This window comes from Centroberyx gerrardi, chromosome 9 (genome assembly GCF_048128805.1).
Source record: "Centroberyx gerrardi isolate f3 chromosome 9, fCenGer3.hap1.cur.20231027, whole genome shotgun sequence".
Taxonomy (NCBI): domain Eukaryota; kingdom Metazoa; phylum Chordata; class Actinopteri; order Beryciformes; family Berycidae; genus Centroberyx; species Centroberyx gerrardi.
The window spans coordinates 6,545,490-6,564,666 of NC_136005.1; the positions used below are offsets into that span (position 1 = coordinate 6,545,490).

The 19,177-nt window shown below is 43.0% G+C and overlaps 1 protein-coding gene across 1 annotated transcript in view; it reads right to left on the reverse strand.

The window, feature by feature from the left end:
• Positions 1-960: 960 nt before the first annotated feature.
• Positions 961-19,177, reverse strand: part of psmd1 (proteasome 26S subunit, non-ATPase 1) — a 53,971-nt gene continuing 35,754 nt past the window's right edge. Inside the window, exons 19-25 of the mRNA XM_071908525.2 lie at positions 18,715-18,817; positions 12,161-12,330; positions 8,418-8,510; positions 7,902-7,988; positions 5,255-5,428; positions 3,108-3,270; positions 961-1,201 (exon numbers count right to left, since the gene is read on the reverse strand). Of these exons, the coding sequence (XP_071764626.1) occupies positions 3,124-3,270; positions 5,255-5,428; positions 7,902-7,988; positions 8,418-8,510; positions 12,161-12,330; positions 18,715-18,817 (774 nt within the window). The 3' untranslated portion in view covers positions 961-1,201; positions 3,108-3,123. The remainder of the gene's footprint in view (positions 1,202-3,107; positions 3,271-5,254; positions 5,429-7,901; positions 7,989-8,417; positions 8,511-12,160; positions 12,331-18,714; positions 18,818-19,177) is intronic.

A 19,177-nucleotide genomic window follows, 5' to 3' on the forward strand; every position in this document is an offset into this window, starting at 1 on the left:
CATAAAAGTCTGTTGCAGCTTGGCATGTCACCAGATGTGCCGTTTGCTTTGCTTCTTCGTGACAAGACTTTCACATGAACATCATCTTTTCCCCAGATGGCGATGATAAAAAGAGGGATACACTAAACGCTTAAGCTGCCTCCAGTGTCAAATATCAAACGCTTCCCCCAGACCTTCAACCCCCACCTGGTGTTTTGCAGCCTGAAAAACTGCAGGCTTTTGAAAACAAACCAAACCAAAACCAAGTGTTGAGAGGAACAAACAGCATGTGCCACTTAACCTCAATTAGCAACAGCCTCCTCACATCAGGAGCCTTCCTACTGAAGTCATCCTTAAGTGGTAATGAGCTGTGTTTAGGAAATCAAAAGACCAAAATAACAGATGATCAACATGGTCTTCTTCAAATCAGAGCTGGGTTTCTGCAAAGTCTTTATTCCAGTGGAAGGTCGATAAAAATCTCATGGCAAGATTATCTTTAGATACCACAGAACTTTACATGAACAGGTCCTTTGTTAAATTATATCATGAAATTGAGAAATACAATCCACATTGCACCTTTAAGTGGTGGAAAAATTACTTCAGTTTTATCTCCTGTCCCGCCAAAATGACTGTTGGTACAAACGTGGACTGTATGTCTTTTAGTAGCATTTATGGGCAGAATTGTTTCTTTTTATGAAATCTAAACCCTAGTCTTGACTTTAAAACAAAAAGCAGTTCCTGCTGTTTGCCTGAAGCCAGATCTGTCCACCCCTGCCATCCAGTGCTGTTCAGTGTTTCCATGCAGACTTTTGGTATTCAGTCTCCTGTACAGAGGTGCTGATCCAGACAGGCTGCTGGACTTCAGCTGCTGCTTTAAGTGCTGAGAATGTAAACCAGTCTAAATGTATGGGATTAGAGAGAGATTCCTCAATGCCCACCTAGTGAAATATAGCAACTAAAATAAACACACATGCTCCAGTCTCTAATATATGTCTTTTTTTTATTGTACGGACAGAAAATTATACCATTTTAACAAGAGAATGTAAAACATTCCCTGTCTGACAAAGGAGGGGCCAGGACAGGGAAGGAACGTGTAAAAGAGGAAGCAATGGAGGGAGGATGGAGGTGGAGGGACAGATGGATGCACGGAGGGGAGGGAGAGAGGGGAGACAGAGGGCAAACATGCTGGGATCTCAGTTCTTCTGGTGCCTGGGGACGCCACCTGAGGAGAGGAAAACACACTGGTTAGAGCTGATGGACTTTACTTGAGCAATCCAAAAGAAATAAAAAAATTAATACACACACACAGAACCACACTCCAATCAGGAAACATCTTCAAGCACTTAACATATGTCATTTGATGAATGCACTTCCAGTACCATGAGTATCAGTACCATGAATTTGAGTGTGAACACTGTAAATGCATTAGAACAGCTGGCTGCTTTAAAGAGGAAAATAAGTAAGATTTTTACTGCCTCAAAGCACAAAATGACCATCATGTATCTGCAGGGGGCTGAGAGGATTGTTGATCAATATCAACGACTAAACAATTACTTGGCCAGTTACTGAGATTTCTGGCAGTTAAAATCAAGTCAAAGTCTGACCCAGATTCCTTGAAGAACACAAAATGACTTAATGCCTCTTTAAAACAAATGACCATTAAACTGATTTTGGACTAAATTGGACAAATTAGCTTTTTAAGATTAGGCTCCAACTTTATGAACAAATAATGAATTTAACTGAACAATTTGCCACTCCAACAAACTTTTAAAGGCTTTAATTTTTTGAAGGGGCCGTATGTTATGACCAGTAAACAGACTTGCACTTTGATTGGACACAGGCATCAACCCCTCGACCTTTCAATAACAACACGGTCACTCGAACCACTTGGCCAACCCGCTGCCTTCGACCAGTACAATTTGCAGATGCATACAAAGCTAATCCATGAAATGAGCTTTACAATGATCTCCGCCATTGCTGAATTTGTCGCACTGCACTTGAACCTCATAAAGGGATGACATACTGTGTAAAGAAGCCCTAATTTGGTCGCCGACACCTCATCTGTCTCATCACACGTAACGGCGAGTTCCTACATGGGAGGCAGGCTGCGGCCAATCCAAGACAAACACAACAACGAGCCAGGAATCATTAAGCATCCGGCTTCATTTGGAGTGTACAGTGAGGAGGTTTGTCCTCTGAGCTGGCGTTCAGCGATGGCAGCGATGTTTACATTCCTCAGTTAGTGATGGGTGAAACTAGGTTAGGCTTGGGAACAACAGCATAGACCTGCACTGTAACGCCATGTGCCATCGCTCCGCCATCTGAGGGCAATGAGGATCACACAATGCCAGAAAGGTGTCTGGAAATCCAAAACATCCTTGTCACTGTAACAATAGCTACATTTACACCGCTACCAACCATGCCACCGTACGACTGTCCAACCTCTGATTTGCCAATCTCAATGGTGTTGCAGCCTGGGTGTCTGCAAGTTTCACATTAGTTGTAAAACTTTTTGTTGTAAGACCTTTTGAATGCCCATTAGAATGAAATCTAAGACCAATTTCGCAAGTTAATTGAATGTGAAAATGAAGCATCTACACCCATCAGAATATAGATCTGCCTGTCTGGGTTGATTTCTCAGCCAAAAAACAGTGCAGCAAACAAAAAAAAGAACTCTAAAACTGAATTTAAGACTTAAAATGATCTATTTAACTGTATTCAAGCCCTATTAAGAGCTTGATTTTAGATAATATGAGCATTCATCCTTTATTGTATAGTTTACAGTGGAGAGAGACAGGAAAGTTGAGCAATGAGTGAAGGATGATGTGTGATAAAGGTCCCAGGTCAGATTCAAACCCATGACGTCACAAGTGTGCGCCAGGACGTCCTGATTTTAAGATATTTTAAGACTTTTACAGGACCTGCAGACACCCTGTGGAGCAACAGGTGGGACATGAAGCCACGCTGCTACGCGACTGGCTGCTGACGGACGACGCAGCCCAGAAAGTTCAGCAGCGGCCGACTTTTCGTGGTTGATATCGGCTTTCTGGAGCGGCTTGTGGTTTGAATGTCTAAAAAGGCTCAGGACGGGTTTGCGTGACGCTGCGGCGGGGGGGGGGTAAACGTACCTCAGCGGGAGTCCTTCTACTCGTCGATGTACTCGAAGGGCTCGGGGGGCTCCGGCTCCTGCTCCTCCTCCTCGATCTTGGGGCCGTGAGCCGAGACCGGCTCCACTAGCTCCTCCTCCTCCTCGCTGGTGTCCTTCATGATGATGATGCCGCCCGTGTGCAGCTGGTGACAGACAGGGGGAAAATCACCAATAGCACGGAGCGACCGGGCGGAGCTCCACCGCCGGCTGGTATGATATACTGATACTCGGGTTTAAAAATACCCTCGCTCCCAAGTCAATGGAATAAACTGCTCTCGCAACTGTTTAAATCTCACCCGCTCTCCACTGTCAACATGGGACTGGTGCTTATGCAATAGTTGGAAAAACTGAACCGAGCATTCGCAGAGGGATAAAGTCTGGGTAAACTACAGTGAGCAAGCAGAAAGCAGGCAGGACAGCATGCTACAAGGCAGAAAGAGCTTTTTGCCTCTGGGTAAGGCATAATAATAGTGAAGATAATCGTGAAAGTGGTGTTTTGTTTAATTCCAAGTAAAGCCACAAAAAAGGTGCGATGTGCTTTGGCGATGGCAGTTTGGCTCGAACAAAAACTAACTGGGGGTAAGATGATATCGATTGAAGTAGTTCAGCTCCAGTGAAGAAGAATGAAAAACAGGAACTTCATATTAATTAAAAGTGTCCGTCTACTCAGCAGGCTTTTAATAAACCTCTTGCGAACAGATTTAAGTGAACAGATTTAAGGATAAAGCCTGCAAAACCTCTCACTTATTAACCACATCTATGAATGGAAAAAACCCTTACAAGGAAGATTGTTTAAAAAAAAAAAAGCAAAGAGACAATTGTAGCACTTGATACAATAAGCCGGACAGTGTTGAGCACAAAATCAAACAGTCGCTCCTCTTTATAGGACCGGGATGAGTGCATATTGGGTGACTGCTCATCTCCCTGCTATTTACTGCGGAAAACTTTACAGCAGGACCGGAGTCGGCTGGTTTATAGGCCTGAGGAGCGGGGAGTGTGTGTGTGTGGTGACAGAGGAGGAGGCGTAGATATCCAGCAGAGGCCAGAATCAACCGAGAGACTGAATCCTGATTTGAAAGATTTATTTCAAAGTTAAAATCCCCCCTTGGATCCTCTTACACGGTTAGATAAATCTGATGTCGCAATGCATTCCACGAGTTATTGGGTTATTTTGTGAAGTGCTGCAATTTACTTTCTTGGTGTACTCACTTTCCCTCAACCCGCCTCGTCTACTTCTACGTCAGCTAATGATTTCCTACATTTCCCAGAATGACTTTCAACGACCCCCAGAGAAAGCTTGGTAAGTTGTTGCATTCAGCTGTGGGTTATGTGTGTAGATGAAGGGAGCAAAAGCGACAGTAAGAGCAAGAAAGCAAGAGTTTTTCCAGTTGAGAAAACTCAGAACACAACATGTCTTGTGGCTGCATTGCATTCTGGGCTATTGAGGCTACTGTCAGTGGAGAAATTGGTCTCTCTGCCTCTTCTACGATGATTTCTCCCTGTATGATTGTTGCATGTTGGTGCAAAATGGCAGCTCTAGACAGAAGCCCTCGCTCTTTGATTCTGAGGGACTGACACCAAAACCTGACGTTTACTGTTGAAGTTTTAGATCGCTGGGAAAATTTCTGCTATCAAACTCCATTGTTGCTGTGCTGTAAATATCTTGACATGACCTGATGTTGTCTGTGTTTGGCCAGTTATTCAAAGGAATAAGAAAAATACATCAGCAAATAACAAAATGGGCCCAGAAATCCAAATGTGTTGTTTTAAAAGTGTTTTAGGGTGGATTTTTCATATAAACCAACCAAGAGTCAGTAGCTCCTGATGGGTCCACATTACCTTATTAGTCAAACACAGTAATTATTGCTCGACTTGTTCATTTTACTTCAAGTGGTTTTCTTTGTTTTTTACTTTGTTCTCTGTAAAGCACTTTGAGATAAACTCAGGCTGTTGGTAGACACACTAACTGTGATTTATCAGTTGTCTCAATTTTGATTGGAATTTCCTTTGTTATTCTGTAGAACACATTATGACAAACTTACTTTGGAAAATAATTTTGACTTGAGACACACACACACACACACACACACACACACACACACACAGACAGATAGAGGTGTGTGTTACCGGTTTGAAGGGCTGGTAGCGGCAGGTCTCTGGCATGTTGAGGACTTTGAGCTGGGCCGGCATCACTCTGGCTGGGTTCTCCAGCAGCTGGAAACTGGGCTCCGGCTCCTTCTTCTTCTCCTTCTCTTTCTCCTTTTCCTCATCCTTCTTCTCCTTATCAGCCTCCTGGACCTCCTGCCGCCGCAAACAGACAGACGATCAGCACTTTCTGCATCGGGGTCGTTCTGGCTTATTTTATTCCCCCATACTTGTTATTTATGCGTTTGTTTTTTTTGTACCGCTCTTGACCTTGTTGAGTTTTTGATGTCATTTGGTTTCTGTAGCCAAATTCATTTCTGTCATTGTTTATCATCTTGATTTTTGTTCTCATCTTTTGCCGTGAGATGTTTTTATAGGTTTTTATAGGTTTCTTTGTTTCACCCACACAGTTTGTATTTGTTTTTTTTTATTTTCCTCTCGCTTTTTAAAGGGTTTTATCATTTGTATGGTATGTGCAAATAAACAAAGTATAAGTTCTATTCAGAGTTTTCTTTTAAGAAAAATTGTGTCTCATTCACAGCGATGATGAGTTTCACCCAAAAGGTATTTTTCCATTATACATTTGAGATTCTCTGATACTACGGAGAAGTTACGAGTAATAAATATAGTTCTTTCTTCTCCCTGTTGTGATCCACACTCCTTTCCTGTTCTGGCGCTCTTGGTGGCAAGTGATTTGTGGGGCTGACGGGCGGACGCTGGGAACGGTGGACGGGCGATAAACAAAGCGCTGAAGGACAAAAGGCGCCAAGGGAGCCGGCCATAAAGAAATACTCGTTTTGAATTTCCAAGAAGAGCCAACTACATCATCCTCCGGAGACGCGCCGAAACACTACCGGTCTGTCCGTCACTTCTCCCCTCGCTCCCTCGCTATGGGAAGCTTCATGTTTGGATGAGTGTATTCTGTAGGTGCAGCAGCAGTAAGAGTAGTGATGAAATCTGTATTTGGCCAGGCCGGTCTGGCAGTTTGGCACAAGGTGAGGGGTTTGAGTCCTGCAGACCCGGTGCTGAAAGAGATCGTCTCCCTGAGGGCATGTACGTTATGGAAGACGATCTGACTGTTTGTACTTAAAGGTCGATAGTACTTATGTCGGCACTGTCGATGTTTTGGTACATTCAATGGTGCTTTTGTTTGTTTGTTTGATTTTGGGAGTGTTGGGGTTTTCAGTTCTCGTTGGGGCTCTACTGTACTATTAACACACATCAGTATTAATCTGTAAAAATCATCTTTTTGCTTCCATTTACTGACTTTGAAAAAACTTGTTTGAAAAGTGGTTTAAAAAAAGTATTACAATGATGACGTATTGCTATTATTATTATTGCCAGTCTATGTTTCTTGGCCACTATCTTTACTTGACAATTCTTCATATTCTCATAACCTACTGCTTGCCACCAATTTCATACTGCATATATTTAATAGATATTGTTATTTTTTCAAATTGTATATTGCATATATTTATAGATATTTACATATATAGTGTATTTTTCATAACATTGGTAATTTTTTCTTAGCGTACATATTCTGCATTCATTCTCTCTTCAAAGCTGCTGTTATTTTTTTTGCACACCCTAATATTGATGTAATCCAAACGTTTTCCTCTTCTCACTCATACATTCTACTTAACATGTTCTAATGTTGAAACTGTGTACGTTTATATGAACCCCATTTGCTATATTCTTGTTCATATTCCAATTTTCTGTTTCTACTCCATTTTTTTCCCTGCTTTATCCTGTTACTGTTAGCAGCTGCAACAACCCAATTTCACCAAAATGATGATTAAGGTTTCATATTACCTTCAATGAAAAGCAATAAATGTAATCCACTACTCCTCACCAGACACCATGTCACACCCACATTATTTAACAATATTTATCACATACATAATTATATCAAGGAAAACACAATCAAGCTAAAAAGCTTATTTCAAATAGCCTAAAGTCGTGTCGATAAACCGGCCAGGAAATGACAGCCAGTGAAATCTGAACTCGTCGACCCCGGTGTGAGTGGACACCCCCCGCCCCCCGCCTTCTCAACCAGCGAGTCAAGCCAAATAAATCAAAGGCCTGAGATGTGAGCGGGCCGGACACCTCCAGGCTCGTCTCTCAGCACCGGCGCTGAGATCTAGCATGGTGGAGCGAATCAAACATGCTGCTAACGCCCCGAGAAAACCCCACTGAAAGCTATACTGGCCCCGGGCTGACAGAGCCTGTCGGAGAAGAGCGGGCATGACTGTGTGTGTGTGAGAGTGTGTGTGTGTGTGAGAGATTAAGAGAGAGATTGAGAAAGAGTGTGTGGGTGAGTGAGTGTATTTCAGAGTGAGAGAAAGAGATAGAATAGAATAGAATGCCTTTATTGCCTTTATTATTGAGATTTTCGGAGGGCAACTCCCTAAAAGGTGCTTTAAAAAAAAAAAAAAAAAAAAAGTGAGTGATTGTGAGTGACGCGAGTGCAGGAGTATTTCCACACTGTCTTTAAATGAATTTTGGCATCCTTTTGAGTCTAGAAACCCTTTAATATGGAATCCATAAAAAAAAAATCAAATAAATAAAATTGGGGATTGGCCAGTGCGAGGGAGGAAAGGGTGTTTCGGCGTCGGGCGTTTCCACTCACCACTTCCATCTTCTCCTCCTCCTTCTCTTTCTTTTCCTTCTCCTTCTTCTTGGCTTTGGCTGTGATGGAGAGAACAGCGGTGGATACCTGCCACGCAGAGAGAGAGAGAGAGAGAGAGAGAGAGAGAGAGAGAGAGAGAGAGAGAGAGAGAGAGAGAGGGAGAGAGGGGGAGAGAGCGGAGACGTTTCCATAATGAAAGACAACACCAGAGACACTCAGGCCTTCTAAAAACATCGCTTAAAATGTACGAAACTAGCCAACCACAAAATAACCGCTGCTAAATGCTTGTGCTTTCATTACATTCTCCGAGTGCACCTAGGATTGTGAAATGAACCAACTGAGAAAATAGACCAGGGATGCTAAAATAATAAACATAAGAGGCGAGAAAATGATGAAAGCCTCACAGGGAGCATTCGAAATTATTCACAAATCGATACGAAGCGAGACCGGCTTCAACCTCACTAAAAACGTCAGAGAAAGGAAAACAAAACAGAACGTTTGATCTGTGCGTCTCACCTTCTCCTTCTCCTTCTCCTTGGGCACCTCCAGGGCCGGCGGGTAGGCGAAGGTGGAGGGCTTACAGTTGGAGCGGTACTGCACCTTGGGCATCTGGGCAGGGAGGCAGAGGGAGGGTCAGCTACACCAAAACATCATCAAGTTCAACTTCTATTTACTTCAAGTGCATTATCACAAGTCCCAACACACTTTAAAAGAGGGACATTTAAAAGAACAATAAAAACAGCTCATGTCACAAAAAGACAGAACATCACATAAGATAATATAAAACAAGGATGAAACAATACAAAGGAAATAAAAGGGTGTATAAGGAAGAAGAATGTTACATGATGTTGGACCAGCTACCATATAATTTAGAGAATAAATATGTTTTAAGTTTTGCCTTAAAAACAGAAATCAAGCTTGCCTCTCTATCAACTGATATCTTTCCTTTGTGGATGTCCAATAACTTCAAATAACCATATTGTATTAACCTGGATCTAGGGCCTATAAATCAATATAATAAGGAAATCAAGGCTACAGTAGGCTATATCTTGATATGGCTTACGTACACAAAATCATGTTAAATAATCAAATTAATGCTCATCCCACTGAACCGAATGGTAATGTTCGGTGTGATGTCAAACAAAACTGAAACTTTCAAATAATATTCCTTAAAATGTTTCATACCTCATTTTGTCAGAGTTTTTAAATCAAATTTGCCTGTTGTCATCAATTTAGACGGCAGAATTGTGTGTCACAATATCCCAAAATCACCATATCATCTTTATATGATTCCACTGAAAGACCATAAACAATAACATTGAATTATCGCCCAGCTCTACCTGGACTCAGACCCTGAGCTGCTCGTCTGGTCCACTTCAGACGGAACGGACCAAGCCAATTCCAATCCTGATTATAAGTGTCCTTTCAGAAAGTCTAGCTAAACAATATCAACTGATATCATTCCAATGTTGACGTCAATGTCAATGATCAGTGTCCTTTCAGCACAATGCTGTGAAGGAGCCCGGCAGGACGTTCTCTGCTGAATTCAACTGAACACCTCTTTGTTTTAGCACTGAAATCCATTTCAGGAAGGAAGGCTCAGACTGAGTAATGATGTAGCGGAATATCATGGTGTTACCCCGGCCCAATGAGCGGCTGTCTCTCCTCTCTTCGTACGGGACAAAATGTCACATCAAAAACTGTGCTGAAATTTGGCAGTTTAATGTCGCCTCAAATGTCAGTCTCTGATTTGTTGCCACGCACAGTTTGTTTTAGTTGAAGGAGGGGGAAATTGAAAAGTGGATCCTAAGACTAAAGAAAAGGTTTGGAGTTGAGTTCTACAAGGTCTGTATGTTTGGCAATAAGTGATGCACCTCTAACCCGCTAATATTAAATTTCCTGCGACTGTCTCTCCCATACAAAGAGAGACCAGCATGTATCAGGGCTAATTACATCTCTAACATTAAAAAGGCAAGGAGGACCACAAATGGCCTGCAAGAACTTCATTTGCACTGGTTTGAGTGTAATTTTAATGGTATAAAAAGGCTTTTTCACACAGCTGATACAAGCTGCATGCAGGTAATGAGCAGGATTTTCTCATCAGAAAGTATTTTCTAAGCCAGTGCTTCCCAATCCAGTCCTCAAGTACCCCCTGTCCCTGTCCAGACAGCTGATCCAGTCAAGGGCTTAAAGCTGATTGGCTGAGCAGTAGAAACAGATGTAACTGAACAGGGCTAGAATGAAAGTGTGTAGCCTTTAATTGGATCAGGTAAAGATGGAACAAAATCTTGCAGGACAGCGGGTTCTTGAGGTTTGGGTTGGCGATGTGGCGGGAGCTTAGATGTTAGAGGACCAGATGCGAGCAGAAGGTTGCTGGTTGAAATCCCCAGAAAGGCCGTGGAAATGTGGCAGCTGCTTAGAAGAGCTGCTCAGTGGTAAATATTAGAAGACTGTGGTTGTACTGGGCAGCTCCCAGGTGTGAATTTGTTGAACTGAGAATGAAAGCAGGATGCAGGGTTCCCACACCTTCTTGAACATCAAATTCAAGGACTTTTCAAGGACTTTCCAGGCCCAATTCCCTCAAATTCAAGGACCCAACACAGCATAGTTTGAGACACGGATCAAGGTTAATTACTGTTACAACACTGAGAATTTTTATAATGAGAACTAGCAGGCTTTATAGAAGCTCACAGACAACAATTAAAAAGAACTTCAATTTCTATTCTTGCACAAAATATATAAATTCAAGCCCTTTTAAATGACCCATGTCTATTTATGTCTATTTTCAAAAACTTTCAAGGCCTTGATTTTTTTTTTTCTCAAATTCACAAACTTTAAAGGATTTCAAGGACCCGTGGGGACCTTGAGGATGTTTCTGACAAAAAGTTTGTGCTCTGTCAACTTCCCCTGGTTAAAAGTAAAAAAAAACAATTCTCCAGCCACAGCAGCACAAGGTACTTTCTCTTTAGTGCGACTTTTCTAATCACAACGGCGCTCTGAAACTAAATGACTCGACCATCTCTGTAGTGCAACAATGCAGCGCTGCAGCACAGTAAGTGACCAGAGGGGCCTTTTCGTTTTATATCACCTCATAACTCGGCCTGTTTCACCGCAGCACAGAGGCAGAATGGGAGAGCAGCGAGCCATTGAAGTGGCTCGCTGACTGTGTTAGTGGCGGTGATTTCTCTTGGACATAAAAAGTGCCTGGAAGCTGCTAGATTATTGCTAAAAAGGACAACTGGTAAACAACAACGTTCTTCTTTGTGTGGCGGTGAGGAGGCTGGGCTGTGTGTGACAACAGGTGCTGGCTGGGACGAGGACGGCACTGTTCCTCGGTTAAGCCCCGCTGTCCCACAGGACCCCAAAACCTCCCTTCTCCACTCCATCCCATGTGTATTATTTGGGGCTTTATACCAAGTATCTCCTCCAGAGGCTGGTAGGGCCGGGGATACGCAATACAACAAAAATGTGTGTGTGTTTGTGTGTGTGTGTGTCCCTGGTGTCAGGTGCTGCTGATTCAGGGAGTAACGAAGAGGTAATTCCCAATTAATGTCCCACTGATGCCCAGGGATCAGCGCAACATATTGGGGACTTAAGAGTGTATGTGGTGGCGGCCGGGGCGGTCAGGACGGCCTCTTTGTGGACAGGCATGCCTGCTACCAAGGCAGCAAACTAAATATTTTGCCCACCAACCACAGTGGCTGGTGCATCCCAAAATTCACCAGCCACTTTCACCATTTCACCCGTCAACTGTGTTTTTACAGTAGACCCTCTAAATGATTGTTGGTTACCTGTTTAAGAGGCTGACAGAGTAGACAAACTTACCAGTCACAGGCAAAATTTTACAGAATCTGTCTTGCGATCATTTTCCAATCTCTTCCATTTCAAGATTCCTACTTTTTCCAGGCCTTACTTTCTCAAATGGGGTTGAAGATTTTGGTCTGCTTTGAATATGATGTATGCTGATAGCAGCTGGGCTATCACAACATATAAAGTCACAGTGGGTTTACAGCTTCATAACATATGTTGTAATGTATAAGATAAGATAAGATATCACTTTATTAATCCCCTTGGGGAAATTCGGGAATTGGATATATCAAGACTGAACGATTTTACCATAATTTTCCCAGACATTTTTGTGCACTTCTCACATTTTTTAAGAGCTGGAAATATAGGAACCCTGCTGTGAGGCACAAGGTGAGGGTTTACACTCACAAACACACACACACATTCGTATTCGAGTCCAGATGCTTGTGTACCTTGAGGTCCTTGTTGAGGCCGATTATGGCGGTGGGCGTGAAGGCCAGCGACAGGAAGTGGGAGAGGGGGAACCAGAACCAGAACTGGGTGAAGACCAGCAGGCCCACCACCGACGGCATGTGGGTGTGTCCCGTCCTGGACTGCAGGGAGATGGTCACGTTACGTCCACCTGGAGCACAGCGGGACAGAGGGGGCAGAGAGGGTTTCAGTGTTATGGGACATATGATGTTGGTCAATCAACAGAAGATGTAACAGTTTCATGGGCAAAGGCCATCAGTGCAATCTGATGGTTCAAAGGTTCCTCCTTCGCAAATTTCCAGACTTTTCCTAGACAATTTTTTTGCAGGATTTGAAGGATGTGGTTGGTGTTCAATATGATGTACATGGATAGAAGCTGGGCAATAAATAGGGACTGGGTCATATCACTCTATTAATGACTGTAATTCTTCACAACAGCAAATATCTTGCGAAACGACAGTGGATCTATCTTGTAATGTGTGTGTCGGGACCAGGGTCCAAATTTAACACCCGCCAAGTGCCAAATGGTGGTAATTTAATAAGGGCTTGAGATAATAACATTTGAATGCCTCGATTATAAATAGTCTTTGGGTTTTGCCTGTTGTCAAACTTTGTCCCTGCTTACCACCATACACTCTGAGCTTGAGCCAATCAAATCAAAGCAAAACAAAACAATGGCTCTGTGTCAAACAGGCCTCTGATTGGCTGCCTGTTACGCCGCTCTACACTGTAGTTTCTCCGCTGCCTGGCTGGATAACTAGCCTAACGTTAGTTGGAACTAATGTTATTCCCATGTGGCGAGTTGCTTCATGATGAATTTCAAACTTGATCCACTGTAAAAGTGAGTGAGCAAGTTTTAAATTAACTGTCTCTTTATTGAATGTTTCACATAGTTCATGATACTTGGGGCCAGTAAAAATTATTCTTGGCAGATAAATTCTTCTAGTTTACCGGCCCTTGGCAGGTGAGACAAAAGGTTAATTTCAGACACTGGTCAGGAGTGAAAAACAGTTTCCCTACTTTTTAAGACAGGGTAATAAGTTAACTTTTCAGTATCTGGAAATTCTCAAAGTACTTTCCCAATTTTTCAAGTTTCACTCACTATTTCCCTGACCAAGGCACTTAACCCCCTGCTGCAGTGCTGGAGCCGCTCACTGGCCAGCAGCAGAAGACTGCGGTTGCACTGGGCAGCTCCCAGGTGTGACTGTGTGAAGCTGCATGAATGTGAAGCCGGGCAGAGTTGTAGAAGAGCATGCACACTCAGCAAACCAGGGCACTGCTGAAAAGGAGCATGCAGGCTCAGCAACCCTTACTTATCTCTGTATACGTAAAGGTTAAAAATATGTATTGCTTCTCCGTCGAGGCCAATTTCACCATCAGTAGAAAATATGCTTCACCACACAGCATACGAGTTGGGTCACACCGCTGCTATGAGCATGCATGATGAATTCAGTTGTAAACTAGCATCCGTGAATAACTATGCAATTTAAGAAGACTAACCTGAAGAAAAGGAAAAAAAATAGTGCAGGCTCAGCGAAAGATAACTGCCTATTCGGACAATAAAATACACTTTTCTTTTTTTTTTGATAATAATTACTGAAGGGAAATTCTCTTTTCTCTTGCCCCCTCCACAGAGAGGTCAGAGGTCAGGGTCTAGAGGGATTTAATGTCTTCCTCAAGGAAACTTCAGCAGGAAGGATGCTTGCTGACACAGTTGACAAATTCATGCCTTCCAGTTTAAGGACGGACTCCCTCCTCACTCCACCCCTCTCTTTCTCCAATCATAACAATTAGTTATGTAGACGGCTGCTAATCAAACTCAGTTAAACTCAGAGAAGAAGAGTCATGAGATGAAGGAGTGGGAAGTGAATGAGTGTCACCACCCAGAGAAGGTCATCTTTTGGCCTAAACCAGTCCGATCTTTCTTCAGCCAAGGCCAGGATTCAAATTACAGGGAGATCTTGGCAGGCCGGCGATCTGTCAAACCCAGGAATCCATTGTCCACAGCTTCCTGCGTTTCAGTTTAGCTCTAATAAAGAATAGGCTCTGCTCATTAGATGTGAGCTACACAAAGGAGATTAAATAATTGATCTACATGACACGAGCTGTGTCAACTGTTCCAAGAGCCTGTAATAGAAATAATACACGCCTTTTCTTGGCAGTGCTGGAAGCAGTTACAGAGTGCAGCACGAACATTTGCCCATTGATTGTATTCATCTACATCAGTGGTTGTATTACCATTAATCATGAATGGTACAGAAAGCATATCGCCTCTTTCCTAGAATTAATTGGTTGCCTACCAGGTAACAAATCATCTATTGGAGTACTAGTCTAAAAAATAAATTAAGAAATAAAAAATTGCTGGGAAGGTGGTGACCATGACTGATGAGTTTTGGGATTTACCAGCCACGGGTTTTTTCTTTTCCTTGACCATTTTCTGATTATAGACGACAACTGCCTGCAAAATCCATCTTGAACTACTCAGAATTCATTTTCTGTTTTTACAACACAGCTGATAAATGCAGCTCATCCATAGTGTTGGTGTGATGTTGATCTAAAAGACAGCAGTGCTTAGGATGCCAGAGAGATTTTGGTGAAAAGTCTGTTACCATCTCAGCTTGCATTCGTCTCTTATCATTCCATCTGAAGTGACAACAGGGAGCTTTGGGCTAACTGGAACATTGTCCAGGCTTTAGCTGTTATTAGTTTATGACCTGCTGGCTTTATAAGTTTACAGGAGAAGAAAAAAGGGGGGAAATGTCGCTTAAACTGTGATTTCGCAATGGTGCTGGTGTGAAAGAATGAAGCCTTTTTCCTCTGAGCGAGAGAGTGTGTGTGTGTGTGTGTGTGTGTGTGTGTGTGTGTGTGTGTGTGTGTGTGTGTGTGTGTGTGTGTGTGTGTGTGTGTATTTCTGTACAGCTCGATGGGGAGACCATGACACCAACACTGCTGGGGTTAGGGTTTGATTCCTACTGGGGCCACTCGTGCTAAAAATGTATGTTTTCAGAGTATGGCAAATCGCTTTGGATAAAGGCGTCCAACAAATTGCGTACATTTTTGTATGTGTGTGTGTGTGTGTGTCTCTCAGAGGGGCTGATTGAGGGGATGTGATGAGACAGGGGTCAAGGGCTGGGCCGTGGAGTCGTACAATAGAACAACAGACCTGCCTCGACCTTTCTGGGACCGACAGTAGGGAGGAGCCGCAGAAAGGGGAGGACAGAGGGAGTGGGAGGAAGAGAATACAGGGGGCAACCGGGGTGAATCTGACATTTCTATGGAAAAAAAAATGCAAAACGTCCATTGAAAACAGCAGGTTACTAGGGAGTAGCCCTTCCAGCTGACAGTGATGTCCAAATCCAAAGGAAAACCGTTCCAAAATGAAATTAGCGCAGACAATAGCGGTTAAATTATCTGCCGTTTTCTTGCTTTGCGCCCACTCTTTATTCTGAGGTCACTGAAATGATGTATGAACGGGGGTCATTTGATGCCTTAACTGGACATTTGAAACGGCATTTAAGCCATCCCAATCCAATAGATTTACTGGTGGCCAGGGTGAGTCACACGGTCTGCTAGCCACAACACAACTGGGTGCTTAGGAGTCTCTTAAAAACTTGAGATGAGGTTGAGAGCACTTGACTGGTGGGTTATCCCCCCACCCACTGTTTTTGCCAACTCTTAGTTTGGCAGGCCAATTTTCATTCCAGGGAGTTGGTGAGGGGGGTGGGGGGGCAGCAGTGATTCCTCGAAGGTGTCATGTGACTACATCAACAACCAGCCCGCTTGTTGTGGTGGTTTAAAAAGACGAAAGCACCAAAATCCCATAGATCAGAAAGACGAAGGCAAAAAATCCCATAGATCAGGAAGACAGAACCGAGTTTTCTTGGAACAACTGACAGAGAAACCACAAAAGAAAAAAGAAATTATGGTCCAAGAGCGAACAAGCTAATTCATGCAGTGTATGAATGAATGAGGGAACGTCTGGAAACAGGGAGCGGGCATGTAGAGGTGGGAGAGAGAGAAAGAAAAGACATGGATACAGAGAGCGTGCGAGAGAGACAGACTTGACTTTTGGGCCGAAATTCTGGGTAATGAGCACCAGAGATCATGAAACTGAGCTCTAATCGCTTCCGCCTGTCACATTAAATACAATTACCCCTGCACCTCAAAAATCCCTAACCACTCAGAAGAACCAAAATGCTAATACATTCACACTGCAAGGGCATGTTCAAGTCTGACATGCACTGGGCCTGTACCCAGGACATGGGTTTGTGTTTGAGAGCTGGAGTTTGAAGGAAGGAAGGGAGAAGGAAGGGAGTCTGCCTGCTTAATGACACCGGCGGTCAGATCTTGTCTGGGCGGTCTCACGCGAGAAAATAAAAAAGGTGAGAGGGGGCTGTGTGTGTGTGTGAGTGTGTGGTGAGAAGCTACTGGGTTGTCTTGGCCAGAGCTTATTAGGGTTAGTGGGTAGGACATGATATCGGATTTAGAGCCCGCCTGTCATCAAGGTGGCCGATCTCTCCAGAGCAAAATAACCAGCAGATATAATGCTGCAGCAGCAGCTGAGTGTGTGGACGAATTCAAGGTTTCAGAGAAGAAAATGTTTTCATCAGTCAAACTAGAGCTGAAGAATTAATCGGGGGAAAAAAATCGAAATCGAAATCGAACTTCTGCAATTTCCAAATCACTGAGGCTGCAATTGATTGCTTAAGAGAAAGTAGCATCCAAAATGGATTTCTAAACAAGGTGTTTCAGAGCTAGGGCTGGACGATATGATTGAAATCAATATCATGATAATCATAAGGATTTTTTTCGATATCGATATATATGACGATATGGCTCACATAAGCGAAATCACGTTAAATAATCAAATTAATATTCATCATATTGAACCGAATGGTAATGTTTGGTGTGATGTCAAACTAAATTTTCACATATTCCTACCATACTTCATTTTGTCTGAGTTTCTAAATAAAATTTGCTTGCTCTCATCAGTTTAGACTCCCAAAATCACCATATCATCACAATAAAATCCCACTGAAAGACGATAACCGATAATATTGAATTATCGTCCAGCCCTATTCAGAGCTGTGGGTAATCTTTGAGTATGATGAAACGTTTTCACCAATATTGTACTTGATTCATGGACCAAACTCGGTAAAGCCTGCACAGTGACACATCTATTTTTTTTAGTTCTAAAAAATTTGACAAGAAAAACTTTCAGCCCTAGTCAAAACATGTCAAAAACACATACACTTTTGGTAAAGGTGCAAATACTGGAGATAGGCTTTACTTTGGGTAAATTGCAACACCTGATAGTGTATTTGGACAGCAGTGTGTAAACATACGAGAAGGGATTGCTGGTTTCTTTCTGGCTTAGCACACAGGCCTCTATGTTAGCGCTAGAGAATGGGTTTCTGCTCTCGCCTGCATTTAGGGTTTGTGTATACTTGTGCGTTTGAGTGTGCTCTCTCTCTCTATGTGTGTGTGTGTGTGTGTCTCCTAGTGTGATGATGTGCAACTCTCTGGGACCTCACACACACAAACACACGCTGTATGCTCGTGTCCACAAACACCCGCATAGACACACAAACACAGAGGCTATCGGACAAACAGTAATCACCAGGGGGAAAGCGAGCGAGCCATATGGCTGAGAGCAGAGCGGAGCCAAGCCAGGACCGCCAGGCGCTAATGCACCTTAGCATGATCTGTTCCAGAGACACACAGTGCACGGGTGGTCAGCTGGAGAGGGGTCTCTTCTGTTTGCTTGAGTGTAAAGGAACTCGGATCACTTCAAGGCACACACACACACAGACACAAAACCTCAGAACCTGTGTTAGGGTTAGAGCACTTCACTTAGATTACACACAGGGTAATTTGTGTCTTCACGTATCCCCCTGAGAAAGAAATACATGAATGCACATCTGTGGGGTGAAGGCACAGGTAGGGCTGGGCAATATAGACAAAATCAAATATCATAATATTTTTGAGCCAATACCTCGATAGCGATAATGTGACGATATTTTGGGGATGAGTATTGGTGCTTTCAGAGGATATTTACATATGAGAAAATTTTGAGAAACGAGCATTAGTACGCTAATGTGGATATGATGGCGAAGCAGGTAGAGTCATTCACTGTTCAGTTCACCCAAGAACAGTCAAATAAGTTCAGAAAACTGTATAACTGCAAAAGATAACTAATGCAGCCTTTAAGACCAGAAAAGACCACATTTAAACTATATCGCAATATTACAATAACCAAAATCCCAGAGAATCTCTAGTCTGATATCACGATATCGATATTATATCGATATATCACCCAGCTCTAGGCACAGGGGCAGGCAGGAGCGGCAGCCCGGAACAACTGCAGGTACGATGTCTTGCTCAATGACATTTTGACAGGGACGGACCCATTGTCCATTGAGGAGGTCAAACCTGTGTCTTTCCAGTTATGGGACGGTATCTCTGACCACCAGGCAGGATAACTCTATAAACAAGTAGATAAGCCCCCTTTCCCCTCCGCGGTCTGGACACTGACCTGCATCGAGGACGCCCTGGGCCAGGATGGCGCCGAACTTGGCCATGACGTCATCATGCTTGTCGTTGATCACCTTCGAGTAAAGCTGCCTGAACTGGTTCACCTGAAACAAAGGGGGGAGAGAAAATATGTTAAAGAACCAGGCTGTAATTGCTGGTTTAACACTGTGGCTCACTAGATTTTGTTTATGTTTTGAGTCATTGGATCAAAGATATTTCTTGAAAAAAAAAATGTTTTTGAATCAGGGAATATGAGCATATGATAGGGATAGGCATTTAATTTTTTCCTTAAATTCAATAGTGACATGAATTGTAGAGTCCAATGGAGTTGTCGAAATTAACGCTTTTTATACGTAGCATCACAATGTCTCTTTAATCCTCTCTCTAATCCTATTTAAAACAAAAAAAGAAAACCCATAACCCTATGTTTGAGTTTGAGTCCTGTGAAGGAAAACAAGTATATC